General features: G+C 36.6%; 1 protein-coding gene across 14 annotated transcripts in view; it reads left to right on the top strand.

Annotated features, from left to right (window-relative positions):
• SHANK2 (SH3 and multiple ankyrin repeat domains 2) overlaps positions 1-18,037 on the top strand; it is a 640,917-nt gene that overhangs the window by 433,249 nt on the left and 189,631 nt on the right. For 13 of the 14 annotated variants that reach the window (XM_065592634.1, XM_024100174.3, XM_005304567.4 and 10 more), the window contains 2 exons: positions 8,433-8,515; positions 10,135-10,259. In XM_065592634.1, the coding sequence (XP_065448706.1) occupies positions 8,433-8,515; positions 10,135-10,259 (208 nt within the window). Of the gene's footprint in view, positions 1-7,708; positions 8,032-8,432; positions 8,516-10,134; positions 10,260-18,037 lie in introns of those variants that run through there. The other variant, XM_065592640.1, reaches the window with a different exon arrangement.

Genomic DNA, 18,037 nt, shown 5'->3' with positions numbered 1-18,037 from the left:
ATGTTCCAGGCACCAAATTTACATTTGCCACCAACATGTAGGGTACCAGGGTGGCCTTGTCACAAGGTTTCATTGATCATTTTTTGCCTCAGTGGCCAGCACAAACTCTTAGCCATTTCGACTTCAAGGACAATTGCCCAAATTGTCGCAGATGGTTGGCTTCAATAGATGTGAATGTACCAACTCCAGGGTGTTGTTTTTAAGGTATCACAATTCTGGTAATTTATTCTTGTGACAAAGATTTTATTAACTCTTCCTCTGTCTGTCCTCCCAAACTGGATTACATAAATCTTAGTTTGTGGCATAGATGACTACAAGCATGAAAGAGATACAAATTTACTTTATTTACACTTTGTCTCTATGGAAAGCAGTGTAATTCATATGTTAGACTTTGAGTGACATAAAGATGAATGAGTGAGTCCAAGTTTCTCTTTAGTAAACTTTGTAGTGAGAGAGCTGTCCTGCAGTATTTTAAAAGATTAATTAGTGAAAATATGTAGTCTTTAAAGACAGGATCACTTCTTACCACTATGGTTAATCTTATTTTCCTTGTAAATTTACTAATTATAAGGCTGGAAACAATAGTGCAACCTCCCCTGTTCACCAACGTTCATCAAATGTTTTTTTAAAAGCTGTTAATGTTTCTTTGTTCTATTTAGTAATTTATAGTAAAATGCAAGTCCTTATTTTTTTTGACAAATATCCAAAATCTTCAGCTAACTCCTCTTGGTTCCTCTATAGTCCAAAAGTTTGATGTATATTCCTATATGGAAAAAGAGGAAGCATTCCTTGGACATCTTATTGTAGTACTTAATCTTTGTACAGTGTTTAGAAGCTGTGGTGACTAGCAGTGATATATTCTAACAGGGTAGTGGCAATATTAAACGTTTTTGGGGCAAGAGGGCTGGAAGATGGGCATGTTGCTATAGGTAAAGCAGTAAGCAACAATCTGAAAGCATTCTGCTCTTTCTCACTACTACCTTACTTGTCCCTAACGTAGTCAGCCACAGAAGTAGCATGTATGTTCAGGAAACAGCTCAGCTACAGAAACACAAGTGGTTTCTCACAGAAAGAATACCTGTGGACACCCTTTCTATTCTAATCAACATAAGGCTTTTTGGTGAGTTTTTGGGGCGTGGGAAAGGAAGTCATCAGGGAAGGTGCAGTTTATATATATATATATAAAAAAAAAGGTGTTGGGGAAGCTGCAGTAAACCAAGAGATTGGAAAGGGGGAAATAGTTGGGGTGTGTGTGTGTGTGTGTGTTAATAAAATGAGAAAAACTTTACTGAAAGAGTGTCTACTGAAAGAGTGCTAGCCAGGCCATCACACAAGGGGCACTGGTATGGGGGTGCATCACTCATAGACTTTAAGGTCAGAAGAGACCATCGTGATAATCTAGTTTGACCTCCTGCACATTGCAGGCCACAGAACCTCACCCACCCCTGAAACCTCTGGCTAGACCCCAAATCCCTGGCTGAGTTACTGAAGTCCTCAAATCATGGTTTAAAGGCTTCAAGTTACAGAGAATTCACCATTTGCTCTAGTTTAAACCTGGAAATGACCTGTGCCTCATGCTGTAGAGGAAGGTGAACCCCCACCCCCACCTCCAAGATCTCTGCCAATCTGATCCAGGGGAAAGTTCCTTCCTGACCCCAGTTAGGTCAGGAAGCCAGTTAGGTTTTTTGCCCCCTGCTGCTTCCCTTGGAAGGCAGTTCCAGAATTTCACTCCTCTGAAACCTTAATGTAATTTTGAGACTAAACTTGTTGATGGGCCAGTTTATAGCCATTTGTTCTTGTGTCCACATTGGTATTTAACTTAAATAACTCCTTTCCCTCCCTAGTCTTTATCCTTCTGATGTATTTATAGAGAGCAGTCCTATCTCCTCTCAGACCTCTTTTGGTTGGGCTAAACAAGCCAAGTTCTTTGAGTCTCCTCTCATAAGGTAAGTTTTCCATTCCTCAGATCATCCAAGTAGCCCTTCTCTGCACCTTTTCCAGTTGAATTCATCTTTTTTAAACATGGGAGACCAGAATTACACACAATATTCCAGATGAGGTCTCACCAGTGCCTTGTATAATTCTACTAACACTTACCTGTCTCTACTGGAAATACCTCACCTGATGTCTCCTAGGACTGCATTAGCTTCTTTCACAGCCACATCACATTGATGGCTCATAGTCATCCTGTAATCTCGCAATACACCCAGGTCTTTCTCCTCCGCTGTCACTTCCTATTGGTAAGTCTCCAGCTGATAGCAAAAACTTTTAGTCCCTAAATGAATTACTTTGCACTACTAAATTTCATCCCATTTCTATTACTCCAATTTACAAGGTCACTGGAAGTTGCAGGTTCTCTGCAAGCACCTGGCAGGATCAAACCCAATGGCTGGCTGTAGACATATCATCTCTGTCTCTTTCTAGCTTTATTTATCACTCTTTAAGTCTAGATGGCTGTCAGTGTGTTCCATGTTTTCTATATATTATTACAGTTGGTTTTGTTGGGATAGCTTTAGAATTCCAAGGCCAGGTTATCGCCTACGTTCTTGATGATACTCTTATTCATAACCCAATGAAAATAGTTGATATTGGAAAATGAGTTTATGAACCCTCCCTTAGCTCTTATGGGAGGGGGTCTTCAAACTAATTTTTGCCATCCTCAAATAAAACCGATTCTTCTATGTCAAGATCCCACAGTAAACACAAAGCAAGCCCTGAGACGTTTTGGAGAGGATTCACAAGAGGATTCTTTGTGAGACACCCCAAACTTAATTGACTGATTTTTACATAAAAACTGCATATATATGGAGGGATGTTTAGGTCATCACCCAACCACCTATTTCAGAATCTGAACATAGACCATTGGTTTTGTTTTTTCAAGAGTATCACTAATCTGTGCAAGGAAAATGAGAAACTTTTTTAGATGAAAGCGGGTAGTCTCCTTTTGTTTCCATTTTGCAAATCTGTAATTTTTCACAATTTACAGGCATTGCAGAGACCAAAATTAATAAATCAATGACTTTTTTCCCTTCATCCCGTTCTTCTCCTACAGTCCAACTAGTGTACCATCAACTTGTTTTACTGGCTAGCACTCCTGTAAATGGTGGTAGAGATGTTTATTCTGGTATCTGAGGAGGGTTTTCAGTCCAGTTTCCTGAACCTATCCCAATATTTTAATCCTGATAAAAGGCTGCATTTTCCTTCAGTGGAATTATGTCTTGAAAAGTAATATTTGCTACTGTCCATACAGAAAATTGATCACGGTTAAAGATCCGTAAGTTAGATTTTCTTAGTGCCACCTAAAAAGTCTTGCTCTTAACAACCAAAAGGATTTCTGCTATTCTATATAAAAGGAAGAGTTCAATGTAAATTGTCTCTCCCTTTCTTCTTGCAAAAATGACAAACTGAAATGGTTTAGCAAGAGTAGACTTTTATTCTGTTGAAACCATGTGTGTTTGAAACATGGGGGGAGACAAACCCTAGTCATGCTTTATATTTTAATAAAATTTGCTTCTGCTAGATTTTATTCTGTTTATGGCAATTGCCTTGCAAAAGCAAATAGTACTAGACGAAATAAAAATACATAAAACAGCTATATATATTCTGCAAAAAGAAAAAAACATGCTTCATAAAAACAAAAATAATAATGCTAAAACATATCCAGTAGTTAAGGTCATGTGGGGAGTGTACACATAAAGACTACATGGTAGAGAGGTTAAAGAGTAAATTGCAACCAGAGATGCTATTTCCCAAGCTTCCGTAGTTCTTGTGCCTATCATATAATTATTTTACAAAATAACCAGAATTTAGTATCCGCATGTACATTTAAATAAGCATCAGCACAATCAGAGATCCCTGCATGGGAGGTACTGCAGAGAGACTACTACCCTGTTTCCCCGAAAATAAGACATCCTCCGAAAATAAGGCCTACTTACAGTTTTGCCTCTCGTTGTAATATAAGGCATCCCCCCGATAATAAGACCTCCCCGATAATAAGGCATCCACCGATGTGTACCGTATTCTTCTTCATTGAAAAATAAGACATCCCCTGAAAATAAGACCTAGCGCATCTTTGGGAGCAAAAATTAATATAAGACACTGTCTTATTTTCGGGGAAACAGGGTAAAAGTTAGAAGATAAGTCTAACACAATATCATGCTGGTTCTATTTGGATTGTAAGCATTTTGGGACAGGGACCATTTGTGTATCTTCCCATTTATTCTGTATAGTGCCAAATGCACTCTTGCCACTTGAAAATAATTAATAGCTGCTCAATGAATTATTCTATCTCTACATTTTGCTACAGTGAATTGCACAGCTGGATGATCAATGGCCAGGGAAATTCAAGCAATCAAATGTAGTCTCTTCATTAATCTTGACGTTCTTAATTACTAGAATCAGCCTCTCGTTCCTGAGTTCATTACAGTAAGGGAGATACCTATAAATAGTAAGTCAGATTGACCCATCCCAGCAGTGGCAGAACTTGTACTTCACTGGAATTTCATTGTATCTTGCAATAAAATATACTGTAGGAATTGCCTCAAATCTCAGGAATATCAGTGAGCTGCAATTTGGGATTTCTTGCATTACTCAAGCAGTATTAGAATTCAAATGTAGCTGCCTACATGGACTGTTAAAAAGAATGGAAACTGGGAACCTACACTGAGAGCTACTCTAGAATGGATAAAAGCTAGCTTTTCTCTACCTTCGGAGAGATTAGATGTGTACAAAGCGGCCACTTGCATTTCTCTCTGTTGCTATGGACAAAACACCTAACCTCCTTTCCTCAGTGTCCCAGTCTGTAAGAATCCCTAATTTTTGTGTACCTCACAAAATGGTTCAGGTTTAAAACGAGTTACATACATGTAGAGGAGTATGTTTTATATAATAACTTTTCCTTCAGTAGTGTGGTAGTCTGTTTTGTTAAATCCCACAAACACCAACAGATTTAGAATTAGGACTTTGGGTTTTTTGCCAGATAATAATAGTTCAAAATTAGGGGCTGATGAACTGTTGTGGGGGAGTAAAGAGGCCTAGGTTAAACCTATCTGATAAACGGCCCATTTGGGGGGGAAAATATGCTATATAAAACAATGGCCAGCACTCTATAGCAGAATCTAATTACATTTCATCTTGTATATGACGTATGTCAGGTTTAACCAGTCCAGTGGTAAGGTAACTAATGCCCTGTACAACTAATAACCTATCAATTTTAGTACTATTAACCTGACAGCCATAATCTAATAGTGGGAAAAACTAACATTACCCTATGAACTCCTCTCTTAAATGTCTGTTCCTTAATTTCAGTTCAAAACAGGACAAACCTAAATTCACGTGTTTTTTACCTTCTGGAGTTTGGCGTATAGTCATCATCATAGCAGGGACCACTCAGTCTCATGCGGAGCCATATGGTCTACTCAAACAGCCTGTGGAAAATGTTCCTTTTATCTGTTGGAGACGAGCCCTCTGAATGGGCCTACAGCACCATGTGCGTGTCTTACTCATCATTGGTAGTTAAGGCTTTATACCAGGGGTTCTCAAACTGGGGGTCAGGACCCCTCAGGGGATCATGAGGTTATTACATAGGGGGTCACAAGTTGTCAGCCTCCACCCAAACCCCGCTTTACCTCCAGCATTTATAGTGGTGTTAAATATATTAAAAAGTGTGTGTAATTTATTAGGGGGGGGTCGCAGTCAATGGCTTGCTGTGTGAAAGGGGTCGCCAGTACAAAAGTTTGAGACCCACTGCTTTATATGAATACCCTGTAGCTAAGTATTCACACAACCTTCAGGATTGAGGGAGTGCTACCAAGGCGGCTTGATCCATGATAATTTGACTTAGTTACGGGATGGGCACCATTTAGTCTGCTAGACCCATGTAGACTGCAAACAGGCTTCCAGCATGTCTTGATCTGCATAAATTGAATACACCCTGCATAATATTAGATAAAAGAATCCCATGAGGACAAAATAAACAAAGGAAACTATATTGGAAACCATTTATGCTTAGACGTTTTGTCGTCTTATGGGATGGAAAAAATGAGCTTGTTGCCTATTGATAGCTTCCCTTGCTCATTCTTCTACTGCTATTGGATTCCTGGCTCTGAAGCAGTGAAAACATCAATCAATTTATGCCTACTCTGTCCCACTCTTAACTTCTGTTCTGAGACACTAGTTGACAGCCATAAGGTCAAGGCAAGTCCCTCCTTCCTGCAGGGTAGAGGAGAGAATGGCCACTTATTCATTTTCTCAAATCTTTATTTGTTGCTTTTCTGTTGTTTGGGTATTCTTAAAATGTAACAGCATGATTTACATTATTGTAAGTAGCCATAATCCAGTGTCTTTAATATGTATTATTACAGCAATCTGTAACCCATTAGCCCCCTTTTTTTGCTCTCTGGCTGCAGAGGTATTAACAGGCTGCTTAGTCTTGAATGGTCTCTTTAGCATAAGTAGTTTACAAATATTCCAAACAACCTGTTCCACCTTGTATTTAGCTATGACACTCTGAGTACCTTTCCCAGAGCCAAAGTGTATCTCAGAAGTTTGTCTCTTTCACCAATAGAAGTTGGTCATAAAAGATATTAACTTCATCCACCTTGTCTCTCTAATCTCCTGGGACCAACACAGCGACACCAACACTGCAAAGAACATTACTGCTGGGGAAATTCAGCTGGTTGCTTTGGCACTGGAATATTGGTGGTGGGATCCAAAATGGAGAGAGGGTGGGTGCTAAATCTTGCATGTCACGTCTCATACTTACCTTCATTGTCATTTTTCTACCTGAAGTGCCTGTAAAATGCACTTCTGTAAAGTGAAGCTGAGCTATAAGAAACTGTCTTTAATATATGAATGTGCTAGAGTTTGGAAGGTGTCCATTGGTGTTAGTTCTGGGTATTTTAGTGTCATGATGCAATCATACGTCTCTGTTCAGAGCTTTAAATATGCAGTTCCCACCATTTTTTCTTTATCAGAGTTCATCCCTCTCTTGGTTCTTTTTATAATAGTACCAAAACAGTTTGAATCTCTTGCAATAGTGAATGCGTCCCTCCCCTCTGCAAAAGAAGCCTTAGTGACTGGATTCTATAGGTGAGCAGTAACAGCCAAATGTGCTGTTTCAAGGTTCCCTCAAGCATCTCCTTTTTGAAGTTGATCAGCATGTATGTAACAGTGAGAATTAAAATTCACTCCTAGCTTGTATTTACTTCCATCTTTACTAGTAGTGTAGTTTTAAGCCCCGCAGCACTGTTTTGTAGTACATTTTGTTTGTGGTTCATTATTTAACCTGTAACCTTGTCCTTATTTAGAAAACACCATTTAATGAGCAGTAGTATCTGTGTTTCATAGCTGTGCTTAAAATTGTTTAATTCTTACCTTGTATTCACTTCTTATTAACCTAATTCTAATTACCTTGTACTGATGAAAGAAAGGTGTGTGTGGGGGGGGGAGAGAGTTCAGGCCCCTTAAATCTTTGTAGCTAGGCTTGCATATTTTAAAAAATATCCAAGCAAAGCCTGTTTTTATTTGCTTATTTTGCAAAACTGCATTTTCTTCATACAGTGTCTACTTTTTTCTTTGATAACGTGAGCTAGAATCTTAAAGCTACATTTTCTTTAAGTAAATACTGTCTGCATGGATTTCTTTTTACTATCTCCCTGTTTGTTTTATAGCATTTCTCTGCTTTGCAAGGAATATGAAATATTTTTAAAAAATTTGTTTTCATGATTGCACTTGCCTTGTTACTATTTCAGTTATGCAGATTCTTGATGCTGTGGAGATTTGTGCTTGATGACGCCAAGGCAGCTGCACGTTGTTAGCATTGTAGGTTGTCAGATGATCATGTGGGATTCTTGCAGCATGCAACATTCAATAGGATTGAAAAAGGGCTTTTGATGCAAGGCATAGCTTTCTGACTATATTTGTGCCTTTTTAGCTAGCTATTACAGAAAACAGATCTAATTTAAATTTTAAAATGCTGCCTCATTTTTCTTCTGGTTGGTTTCATTTTGGCTTCACTAGAAGATGCATCTGGTACATCCATGATTGAGGAGTTTATTAATGATATTGTCATTCAGCTCACTTACTTTCTTTTCTTTTAGAATCCTAGCTAACCCACAGATGACATGATCACACATTCGTTCAGTCATTCATATAGAACACAAACCACCATGCATGATTTCTTCCTCTTTCTCTCCTCTCTCTGCCTTTTCATTCCCTTTAAGTTGCATTGTCATGTTCTCTTTTACCATTAAGCTTTGTCTTTTGTCTTTCTCCACATTGTTTGCTATTATTTTTTTTCCATGCTTGGTTACTGCAATATTATTTGATTAACTGGCTGTGATGATGATGAACCTGCACACTGGAGGAGCAGCTACTACAGTGGTGATGAAGGGATGTAATAATGGTCGCTATCCTCGGAATTCTCTCTACAGTGACTGCATTATAGAAGAAAAGGCAGTGGTCCTGCAGAAAAAAGACAATGAAGGTTTTGGATTTGTGCTCAGAGGGGCAAAAGGTATGTATTTTTCTGTGTGTCTCTGTGTGCATGTGTAAAAATATATATTTTATATATATATATATATACACACACACACCTCTAAATAAACGAATTATTCTTGGTGCACTTGGTTGCTAGACAACAGTGTTTGCTGTATGCTGTGCTACTCAGATGGATTTTAGTGGTTTCTGTTTGAGCAGTTTGGATTTTGTACAGAGCTGTCCCATTTATAATCTTCCTTGGGTAGAAAGTTTTAGTTTTATTTTTATTTCCAGGGCAATTGCAACATTTTGCCATGTATCTATTCTGTTATCTATTTAAGCCAAACTACAGGTGTCTTGCTTCAGATGAAAAAAATTCTTACCTTATGTATTTCAAATGTCAGTCTATTAAAATTATGTCCATGAATAGCAAATAGAAAAGGCCAGTGAGGGTTTTGCTTAAAATAGGTGTGGACCTTGTGCAAGGTGACATTGGCACAATTTTAGTATGAAAATATGATCCTTTTTTATTTCTTCAGAAGCTGCACATATGTTGCATGGCCTGTAGTGTGTTCCAAAAAATGCTTTTCTTCATATGTTAAAATGTTAACCTTTTTCTTAGACTAAAATCTACTTTTAGAGGATTCTTAAGGGTAAAGCCTTACATTTAGTGCTCTGCTTTTTAACTTAAGCTTCAGTGACAGTAAATTTTACTCCTTTTATGTTTAAAAATATATTGATGGTATGTCCCATCTCTTGCTCCCCCTCAGTTTTTCTGTGGGTTCTCCCTTGCCCTGCCTGGCTCCAAGGTTTGCCCACATGTGGTCATGAAGGATATTCCACACCCTCCTTCTGGGGACACCATTTTTATCTTACCTCACTAAAATTATTAATACGATCTTTCTTTTTTTAATAGCAGTAAAAGCATTTATTCTGTCCTCCTGGTTAAATGCATGTGTGTGGGGACGTCCAGGAAAGTCAATGTCTTTACCAGTTTGTTGATTAACTGGCATGAGTTGTCTATGCAGCAAACAGGTTACACCCTCTGTGTAATCCCAAGTATTTCTCAGTCAGTCTCATGTTCTCTCACACACAAGTCCGAGTTCCTCAGGTGAAAGATCCAATGCCCTTACTAATCCTAAATCTTTTCTGATACAGGGCTGCTACCAACTGCTGTGCCTTCTCTTACTGTAGAAACTGATATCTCTTCTGCTCATGTTTTGAGATGCAAATAAATATAAAGAATAACTTAGCTTGATTTTTACATTTTCATTTAATGTTGATAAGACTTTTCCTTACAGCTATAGATCATAAACCATGTTAGTCAGTTCTTTCAGAGAATGAGATGGGCATTTTAACATATACTACATTTCCAAAAGGCCTTGACATTCACTATCAAAATTGAACTACTGTTACACATTTTTATTGCTTTATGTGGCAATAAAAGGGAATATACTTCTCAGAAATGGAGAACTGTAGAGTACCAAGGCCAAGGGATTGCCTGTATCTAGATTATCTGTGAGGCAGAGGCCTAGTTTACTTTTAGCACTTAATATGTTTTTGGCCTTACATAATCATAATGATAGTCTTTTTTCAGTAAAATTATAGTTGCAAATATTGTGTTGTTTATTTGTAATATGACATTTATTTTCAAAGCTGATACACCTATTGAAGAATTCACCCCAACTCCAGCCTTTCCTGCTTTGCAGTACCTGGAATCTGTGGACGAAGGGGGAGTAGCATGGCAAGCTGGCTTGAGAACTGGAGACTTCCTGATTGAGGTAGGAAAACATGGAATTTGATTGTGTGTTCTGGTGGGGGAAATACCGTGTTTTATTTTGAAAAACTTACCTTGAAGTACTGTAAAATATGCTTATGATCAGTAGTGCGGAGGATGCTGTATTTTGGTTGCAACATTTTAGGGAAGTAGTAACTCAGATATTCAGATGTTTTGGGTGAAGCTTTTGGTTTTAGTTTGAAAATGTACTATGCGAGAAACTCTTGGTGGTTGATTCTACTTCTGATTTGGGGTAGCTGCATAGATTACTAATTCTATAACTTTAAAAAATATATTTTGAAGGATCACTAAAATTCAATAGCACAATATAAATTATGGGTGACAAAATATTCTAAATGAAAATTAATTTCTAGACAATAGAGATTTTATTGATGTCTGAATTAATTTTATACAAGAGGTAAACTACATTATGTCCTTTAATTGCATCCACAAAAAAGCCTCCGTGCCAGATTTTATACTTGATAGATATGGCCAGATAGTAGAGGATTGTTAAAGACCAGTAGGAAGAAGTACTGAGAGGTTTGTTTGGTTTTTTTGACTGATTTATTGCTGTGACACAGGCCATGATAGTTTGGAGGCTGCTTCCATAACAACTTTTGTTTCAAATAGAACATCACTTGTTATATTGTCAGTTGATGCTTTGTTTCCAGATATGTTTTGCAACATGAATCTACAAACTAAAAACAATACTGTTCACACAGTATATGCATATGTGTTAGTGTTCAGATTTTTCTTCTGATGTTTCATGTTTCTGTGCTGACTTATCTTTTTTCCCCCCTCTGAGGTGTATCTGTCAGACTTTTGAGTTGGAATACAAAACAAATTCTGCATAGATGAAATGAAAGATATAGGGTTCTAGTCTGTCTTGAATATAAAGACAATTTTGGTTTGTAACTCCCATGATCATGTAATTAAAGTATATGCAAAAGAACTCCCTATGTATCCATGAAAGAATAGACTGAATAGATTTTTTTCAGGCTACACAACAAATGTGCATGCCCCTCTGAGCTTTGAGTACATTTTATAAACTGTATATTTACTTGAGGTATGTAACTACTATGATACCTAGTAGATCACTGACTTCTAATTTACAGTAGTAAGTACATATCAATTTATGTGCTTAAACATGCAAAGATACTTTAAAAATGGGAATTACTGGTATGATGGGTCTCTAGCTAGTTTGTTTTTAAGATTTTGTTCTGGTAGTGCTAGGCATTGGGAGGATAACCTGCTATTTAGAGTGCTTTAAAAAAAAAATCTGTAGAAGTGTCAGCACTAAATTTTCTGTCTTTAAGTGGTCAATTTTCACAGGGGCTATTCACAAAGCTTTGATTGATCGTGAACAATGGCTAATTTCCTAAAAGGGAGATTCTGAAGAGGTATAACAACTGTAGGATAATTAATACTGTACAAAACTATAACTTGGTTTCTTAACAAGCTTCATAATGAGTTAAATCAACTTCTAGACCCCAGTTCAGTAAAATATGCATTAAAATACTGCCCTGAAGAGGGAGAGTGCCTTGATGAATCAGGGCCTTAATCCATATTTCAGTGCAGTGAAGTTGGTTTGTAGCCTGTTCTGACAGATGTAGTGATCTGAAAAGAATATATACTTCCTCTTCTGATACAGCACAAATAAAATTGATGGAAAATGCAAGAATGACTTTTCAGATTGAGAATGGGCAAGAGCTGGAGATTATAATATACACATTAATAAGCACTTGGGTATTCTAGATTTCACATAACTCTTATTAGCATTGATAACCCATCATATAGGGAATTTGTTTCCCATTTGACTTTTATAATTAGAGGAATACTGTGCAACTTGTCCTTTCAATTATTCTTTCATTTTTTATATCTGTATGCATTATTACACTGTAGTACCTGCCCAAGTGGAAAAAAATGAATAAGAATAGAGTAAATTACTAATGCAGGAGGGCACCAAATGATGTCTGGATAGTTTTCCATGACACTTACAGCGAAGTCATAGTTCCACAAGTAAACCACCTCAGTGATCAAGCTGACTTGATGAGTGTGATTATATTGAGCAATTGGATTTTTACAGCACTTATGCATTGATTAAATTGTATAAATATGTATAGACATGAAAAAAAATGCTTTTATGTATAATATATATTGGAGGATTGAAAATCAATATGTTTGCAAGAAAGAGTCAGAACAAGGTACTTCTCTGTTCACCCTCTCACTGACTTGCTGGGTGTCCAAGACCCTAACCCTAACCTCTTTGCCTTTGTTTCCCCTGTGTAAAATATGGGTCACACCACATCTGCTTCATAGGAGGGTTTCAAGGTTTAATTTTCTTAATGTTTAGTGCTCTGAGATCCTTAGATGGAAGATGTTATGGAAACACAGAATGTAATATCTAGTGTAATTACACTGATGCTGATGCCATTAGGAAGCTATTTCCTTGTTCCCATGTCTGGCTTGTGTTCTCTTGATTCTATGGCTGTTAATCTCTCTTGTTGTTAATTTTGCTAAAATAGGAATTTCCCCTTGCATCTGAAACAGCTGTATGATTGTACACAGATACTGTAGAGTGACTAAAATTAACTTCTTATTTTATTGACTGATACTTAATCCAGTAATTCTCGGATACCCTATTTATAGGCTTAATTTTGCTATTGGAAACTTTTGGGAAAATGTGTGACAATTGCTCTTTTGGTAACTTCATTTTCAAACAGAAATAGATCCTTTCATTTGTATAAGATATAGTTCTTTAACTACATCTAGGGTATACCCTCTTATTTTATTTTATTTTATTTATTTTAAATGTAACCCCTGAACTCTTAATTAGGGTATAATTAAGAACTAGATTAACAATGCATAATTACATGGCCAGTTTTGCAAAGAAGTATAGATTTTAAGGTCAGTATGAACCACTGTGGTCCTCTAGTCTGACTTCCTGCTTAGTGCAGGCCATTAAACTTCCCCAAAACAATTCATATTTGAACTAGTGTGCTTATGTGCACGTGTGTGAAATATATCTGATAGTGCATCATAATTGTAGTGGCAATGTCATCATTAAACTAAAGTATACCTACTATAAAAATGAAACTGTCTGGAACGTTTTACTAATACAATTTTATTCGTTCCTCTTTAAGTGATGTGTTAAACCTCGCATTTGCAAGCAGATTGAAATCTTATTATCGGAGTACTGATTGTTTTATAGTCTAACTGGAATTCCAAGTTGGTGACTGACAATCTAGTGTTTTGTTTTGTTATAAAAAAAAATGAAATCAAAATTCAAGGTTTGATTGAAAGATTTAAAATTAAATGAATATTTCAGCGGGTAACTCTGAAGAAAAGAAAAAAACAACAACTCTGAATTGATATATCAGAAAGGAATCCATATTAGATTTGTGGAACAGTGGTTTCTAGACTGAGAGATCTTAATAGGAATCCTTTCTCCTTTTAATAATCCAGTTAGTACTTAAGAGTGACACATGAAGAGCAGTCTGTTGCATATTCTTGCCTTTTTCTTCAGTTGTTAATTGAATATTTATTTGGTATAAATTTGTAATTTAAGTATGGATGAAATGGAAGCAAATCATTTTATTTTTATTGTATATGGTTTTATTTAATACTTACATTAGATCAGAATATCCATTTTTGAGTGTAGATACAAAGAGAAGAAATCAATCATTTTGGTCAAATTTTAAAAGCTGTATAATCAAAGAGCTGATTTTATATTCACAGGTTTAGCAATAGAAGTTCTTTTGTTTCTTTATGATACTTTTTAGCTTGGGTGAGTAAGAACTGCATACAAGAATAAAGCGATATTAAACTGATTTGATTAGCAAGCTTTTACTGTTGAAACCTAGAGAGTGTAATTCATATCTTCATTTCTGAAAAGTATAGTGAAGCTTCATTTTTAATATCTTTATTGGAATATCAGATTTGTGTAAATTAGGAAAAATAGTAATTTAAATATTGTGTGTGCATGCAGGTAGTACTTACTGCTGGGTGTACTTTAAGAATAGTTTATTTTTAAATCGAGCTGTTGTTTACAAACCCAATCCTGCAAAGGTACTGGTATGACTAGCTTTCTTCCACAGATATGGCTGAAATTCACCCTTGTGCAGGGGGCCCACACAGTGTCTTAAATCCCACTTAATCCTTATTTTGAGAATGTAAGTGGTGGGAAAGCCTTATGCCGTCCCTCTGCACTGAAAGGGATTTCATTCATGTGTGGGAGGAAGCATACTTGAAGGAGCGACTATTTGTAGGTTCAGGCCCTATGTTCACATCCAAAAAACTGCAAAACATTTAGTTTTAAATTTTAAAGCAGCAGGGACCATTACAATCATCTACCTTGACATTCAATATAACATTTGGCCATCAAATTTCACCTATTTCAAGCCCCCATAACTTCTGGCTAACCTATGGCATAACTTAAAATATCCAGTCTTAATTTAGAGACTAGAGCCCATATCCTCAAAAGGAGTTAGGTCCCAAGTGTCCATGAAAATCAATAAGAGTCAGGCAGCTAAGTGACAGAGAATCCTTCACATCCCTAGGTAGGTTGTGCCAATGATTAATTACCTTCCTTGTTAAAATTTTGTCTAACATCTGCTTCCAGCCATTGGATCTTGTTATGACTTTGTTTGCTAAATTAAAGAGCCTTCTACTATCAGAGATCTTTGCCCATGTAGTACTTACAGATTGTGACCAAATCACTTCACCTTCTCTAGGATAAATAGAATCTGTAAGGCAGATTAGACCTTAAATCATTCTTAGATTTTTTTTTTTCTGAACCCTTTTCAATTTGCCAATAACCTCTGAGGTGTGGACAAGAGAACTGGACATAGTATTCCAGTAACAGTCTCTCTAATACTGTATTCTGTAGTAATAATTTCTCCCTACTCTTATTCCCTACTCCCTTTATTCTGTATTCCCCTGCAAATACATCCAAGGATCATGCTGGCTTTCTTAGCCATCATGCTGCATTGGAAGATCATGTTCAGCTGGCTGTCCAGCATGACCCCTAAGTTCCTTTCAGTAACATTCCTCTCCAATATACAGTCCACCATTCTGTGAAAGTACACCTCTACCCCGATATAACTCAAATTCGGATATAACGCGGTAAAGTAGTGCTCCGGGGGGGCGGAGCAGCGCATTCTGGTGGATCAAAGCAAGTTCGATGTAACACGGTTTCACCTATAACACGGTAAGATTTTTTTGGCTCCCGAGAACAGCGTTATATCGAGGTAGAGGTGTACATTGCATTTTGCTGTATTAAACCATAGGTTGTTTAAGTGATCCAGATCATTGTATGGAATGAACCTATTCTTATAATTTATCTCTCCAACACTTCTGTGTCATCTGCCAGCTTTACTTGCATATCATTGATAAAGATCTTGCTTAGCATTGGGCGCAGAGCAGACCCCTGTGAGGGACCACTAAAAATACCCCATTGATGATCATTCCACATTTACAGTTGTTTTTTTAAATCTTATCAGCCAGTTTTTAGTCCATTTAATATGTGCTACATTGTTTAGATTTTTTTAATAGTGTTTATTTTATGTTCAGAAAGTCATGTGTCACATGGCACTAAGAAAAATGGCTTAGAGAAGTCTAACTATATTAATGCAGTTGCCTTAGTCAACCAAACTCTCTCATCAAAAAACAATGTCAAGTTTGTTTAACAAGACCTATTTTCCATAACTTTGTTGACTGGCATTAATTATGCTACAGCCTTCAATACTTTGATTGCATCCTGTATCGGCCCTTCCATCAATTTTGCCTGGGGTCACATCAAACTAATTGATAACTACCTGGGTCATGCCATTTACACAGTTTAAAAATTGGCACAATATTAGCTTCTTTCCATTCCTCCAGAACTTCCCCAGTATTCCAAGATTACTTAAATAATCAACCTTAGTGGATCACAGAGCATCTTGGTCAACTTAAAAAAAAAAAAAAAAAAAAAAAAAATCTTGGGGGCAAGTTGTCTGGTACTTCAGATCTAAATATGTTTAACTTAGTTGTTGCTGTTTAACATCCTGCCTAGTTATTGTTGGAATAGCAAGTATTTTATTATGACCATAAGTAGCGACTACATCATCCAGCTTCTTTCCAAAATACAGAACAGAAATGTTTATACTATATAACACTACTGCCATTTCTGCATTATTATTGACATTTAGTTCATCGCTATCTAGTAATGGACCTATTCTATTTCTAGAATTGTTTCTGAAAGGGTTTTTTTGTTTTTTATAAGTCCCTTCTTTTTGTCCTTAACCATGCTGGCCATAGAGTTGTTTGCATTTTTTTTTATCAATTGTCTGTATTTATTATGGTTAATTTATAGTCATTGGTGTCAACTTCCCCTTTTTTCATTTGAGATGTATAATATTTTAAAAAATGTTTATTCCTTTCATTTCCATTTTTAACCAGGATAGTTTTTTAATAGAAGAAGCCTTCTTTTGATTGTGGAAATGGTTTGAGTATTTAGTAGAACATTTTTAAACAGCCCCGAGTAATCAATAATTCATGCTGTTTTATGTTTTCTTCTTGAAAATGATGAACAAAATTGACAACTTTGGGAAATGTGCTCTTTTTAAAGGTGTGTGTGTGTGTGTGTGTGTGTGTGTACATTAGATTACTTACATGTAATAAATGTAATTAGGTACAAGTGATCATAACCTAGGAAACCACTGTTGTTGGTTTTTAGATCAATGATCAATTGATCTTTAACTGTCAGATTGAGGTCTAATATAGAATTACCCCAAATTTAGTGTATATAATCTCAACCCTGTATGTGATTGGAGATGACTTTTTATCCTGTGATACAAGAAAGCCAAAAGAAATGCGTAACTTCAGAAATGCTGAAGGATTTACATAAAATGGCTCATTATAGGCCTCAGTCTGTTTATCCTTCCGTTTTTGTCCATTTTCTCCATTGCATCAGTTTTTAGTCTCTGAAAATGGGGTTGCTCTCAGTAGTAGTTATATCATTTGTGTACTTGAGTCTGCTTTGTTCAGAAAAATGAGAAAATGAAGCTGTAGGCAATAAAGGTGCATTCACCCCAATTCTATGCACTACTCACAGCTGTGATATTTACAGTGTAGCTCTTTTTTCACATGAAGGGTGCATGGGGGGCAGCTTCTCTTTAGCTCTGTCTGCAAAGATTACACTTCATGAGAGGGCCCCAAAGAAACAGAGTTTCATTGAACAGCCAATGCAAAGCATTTATTGGCAGCCACAGTAGAGGACTCGGGGTAGCATTGATTAAGGATGCTTCCATACATGAGCTCCTGTAAAAGAAAGACAAGTTACAGTGCCCTGTGTGAGATTTTGATTTAGACAAAGAGGTTGTCTATGGGATATAGCTCAAGGCTATTTTTAAAATAAACCTTGCATCACAGATTCTGATGATTGCTTCAGTCTTTTTTCCTTTTCTACTAAACGTTATGAGTTCCTGCATTCAGAATTCTAACCTCTAGAGTTTACTGAGGCCTACAATTTTGATGAGTGTCTGAAATGAGTCTTTTTCCCTCCTCTATCAGGACATCCATTGTCCTTTTTCTTGTAAAGTTAATCTTTATTTGCACAGATGTTGTTTACATATCCAAATTTCAAATGGCTAGGTAAGCAATGGAGAAAATAAACGAATTCTGTGGCATTATTGTGGGCTATTTTATAGGATGTTTAATGCGTTCCTATAGAATCTTCTTTAGTATTTTCTTGACTTGTGCTCTGCTTAACACTGGAAAATAGGAAGTGTGTAAGCCAGAAAA

The sequence above is a fragment of the Chrysemys picta genome, chromosome 4 (assembly GCF_011386835.1).
Source record: "Chrysemys picta bellii isolate R12L10 chromosome 4, ASM1138683v2, whole genome shotgun sequence".
Classification (NCBI taxonomy): Eukaryota; Metazoa; Chordata; order Testudines; family Emydidae; genus Chrysemys; species Chrysemys picta.
The sequence above is the reverse complement of the archived record's forward strand: the minus strand, read 5'-3'. Positions and strand labels throughout refer to the sequence as shown.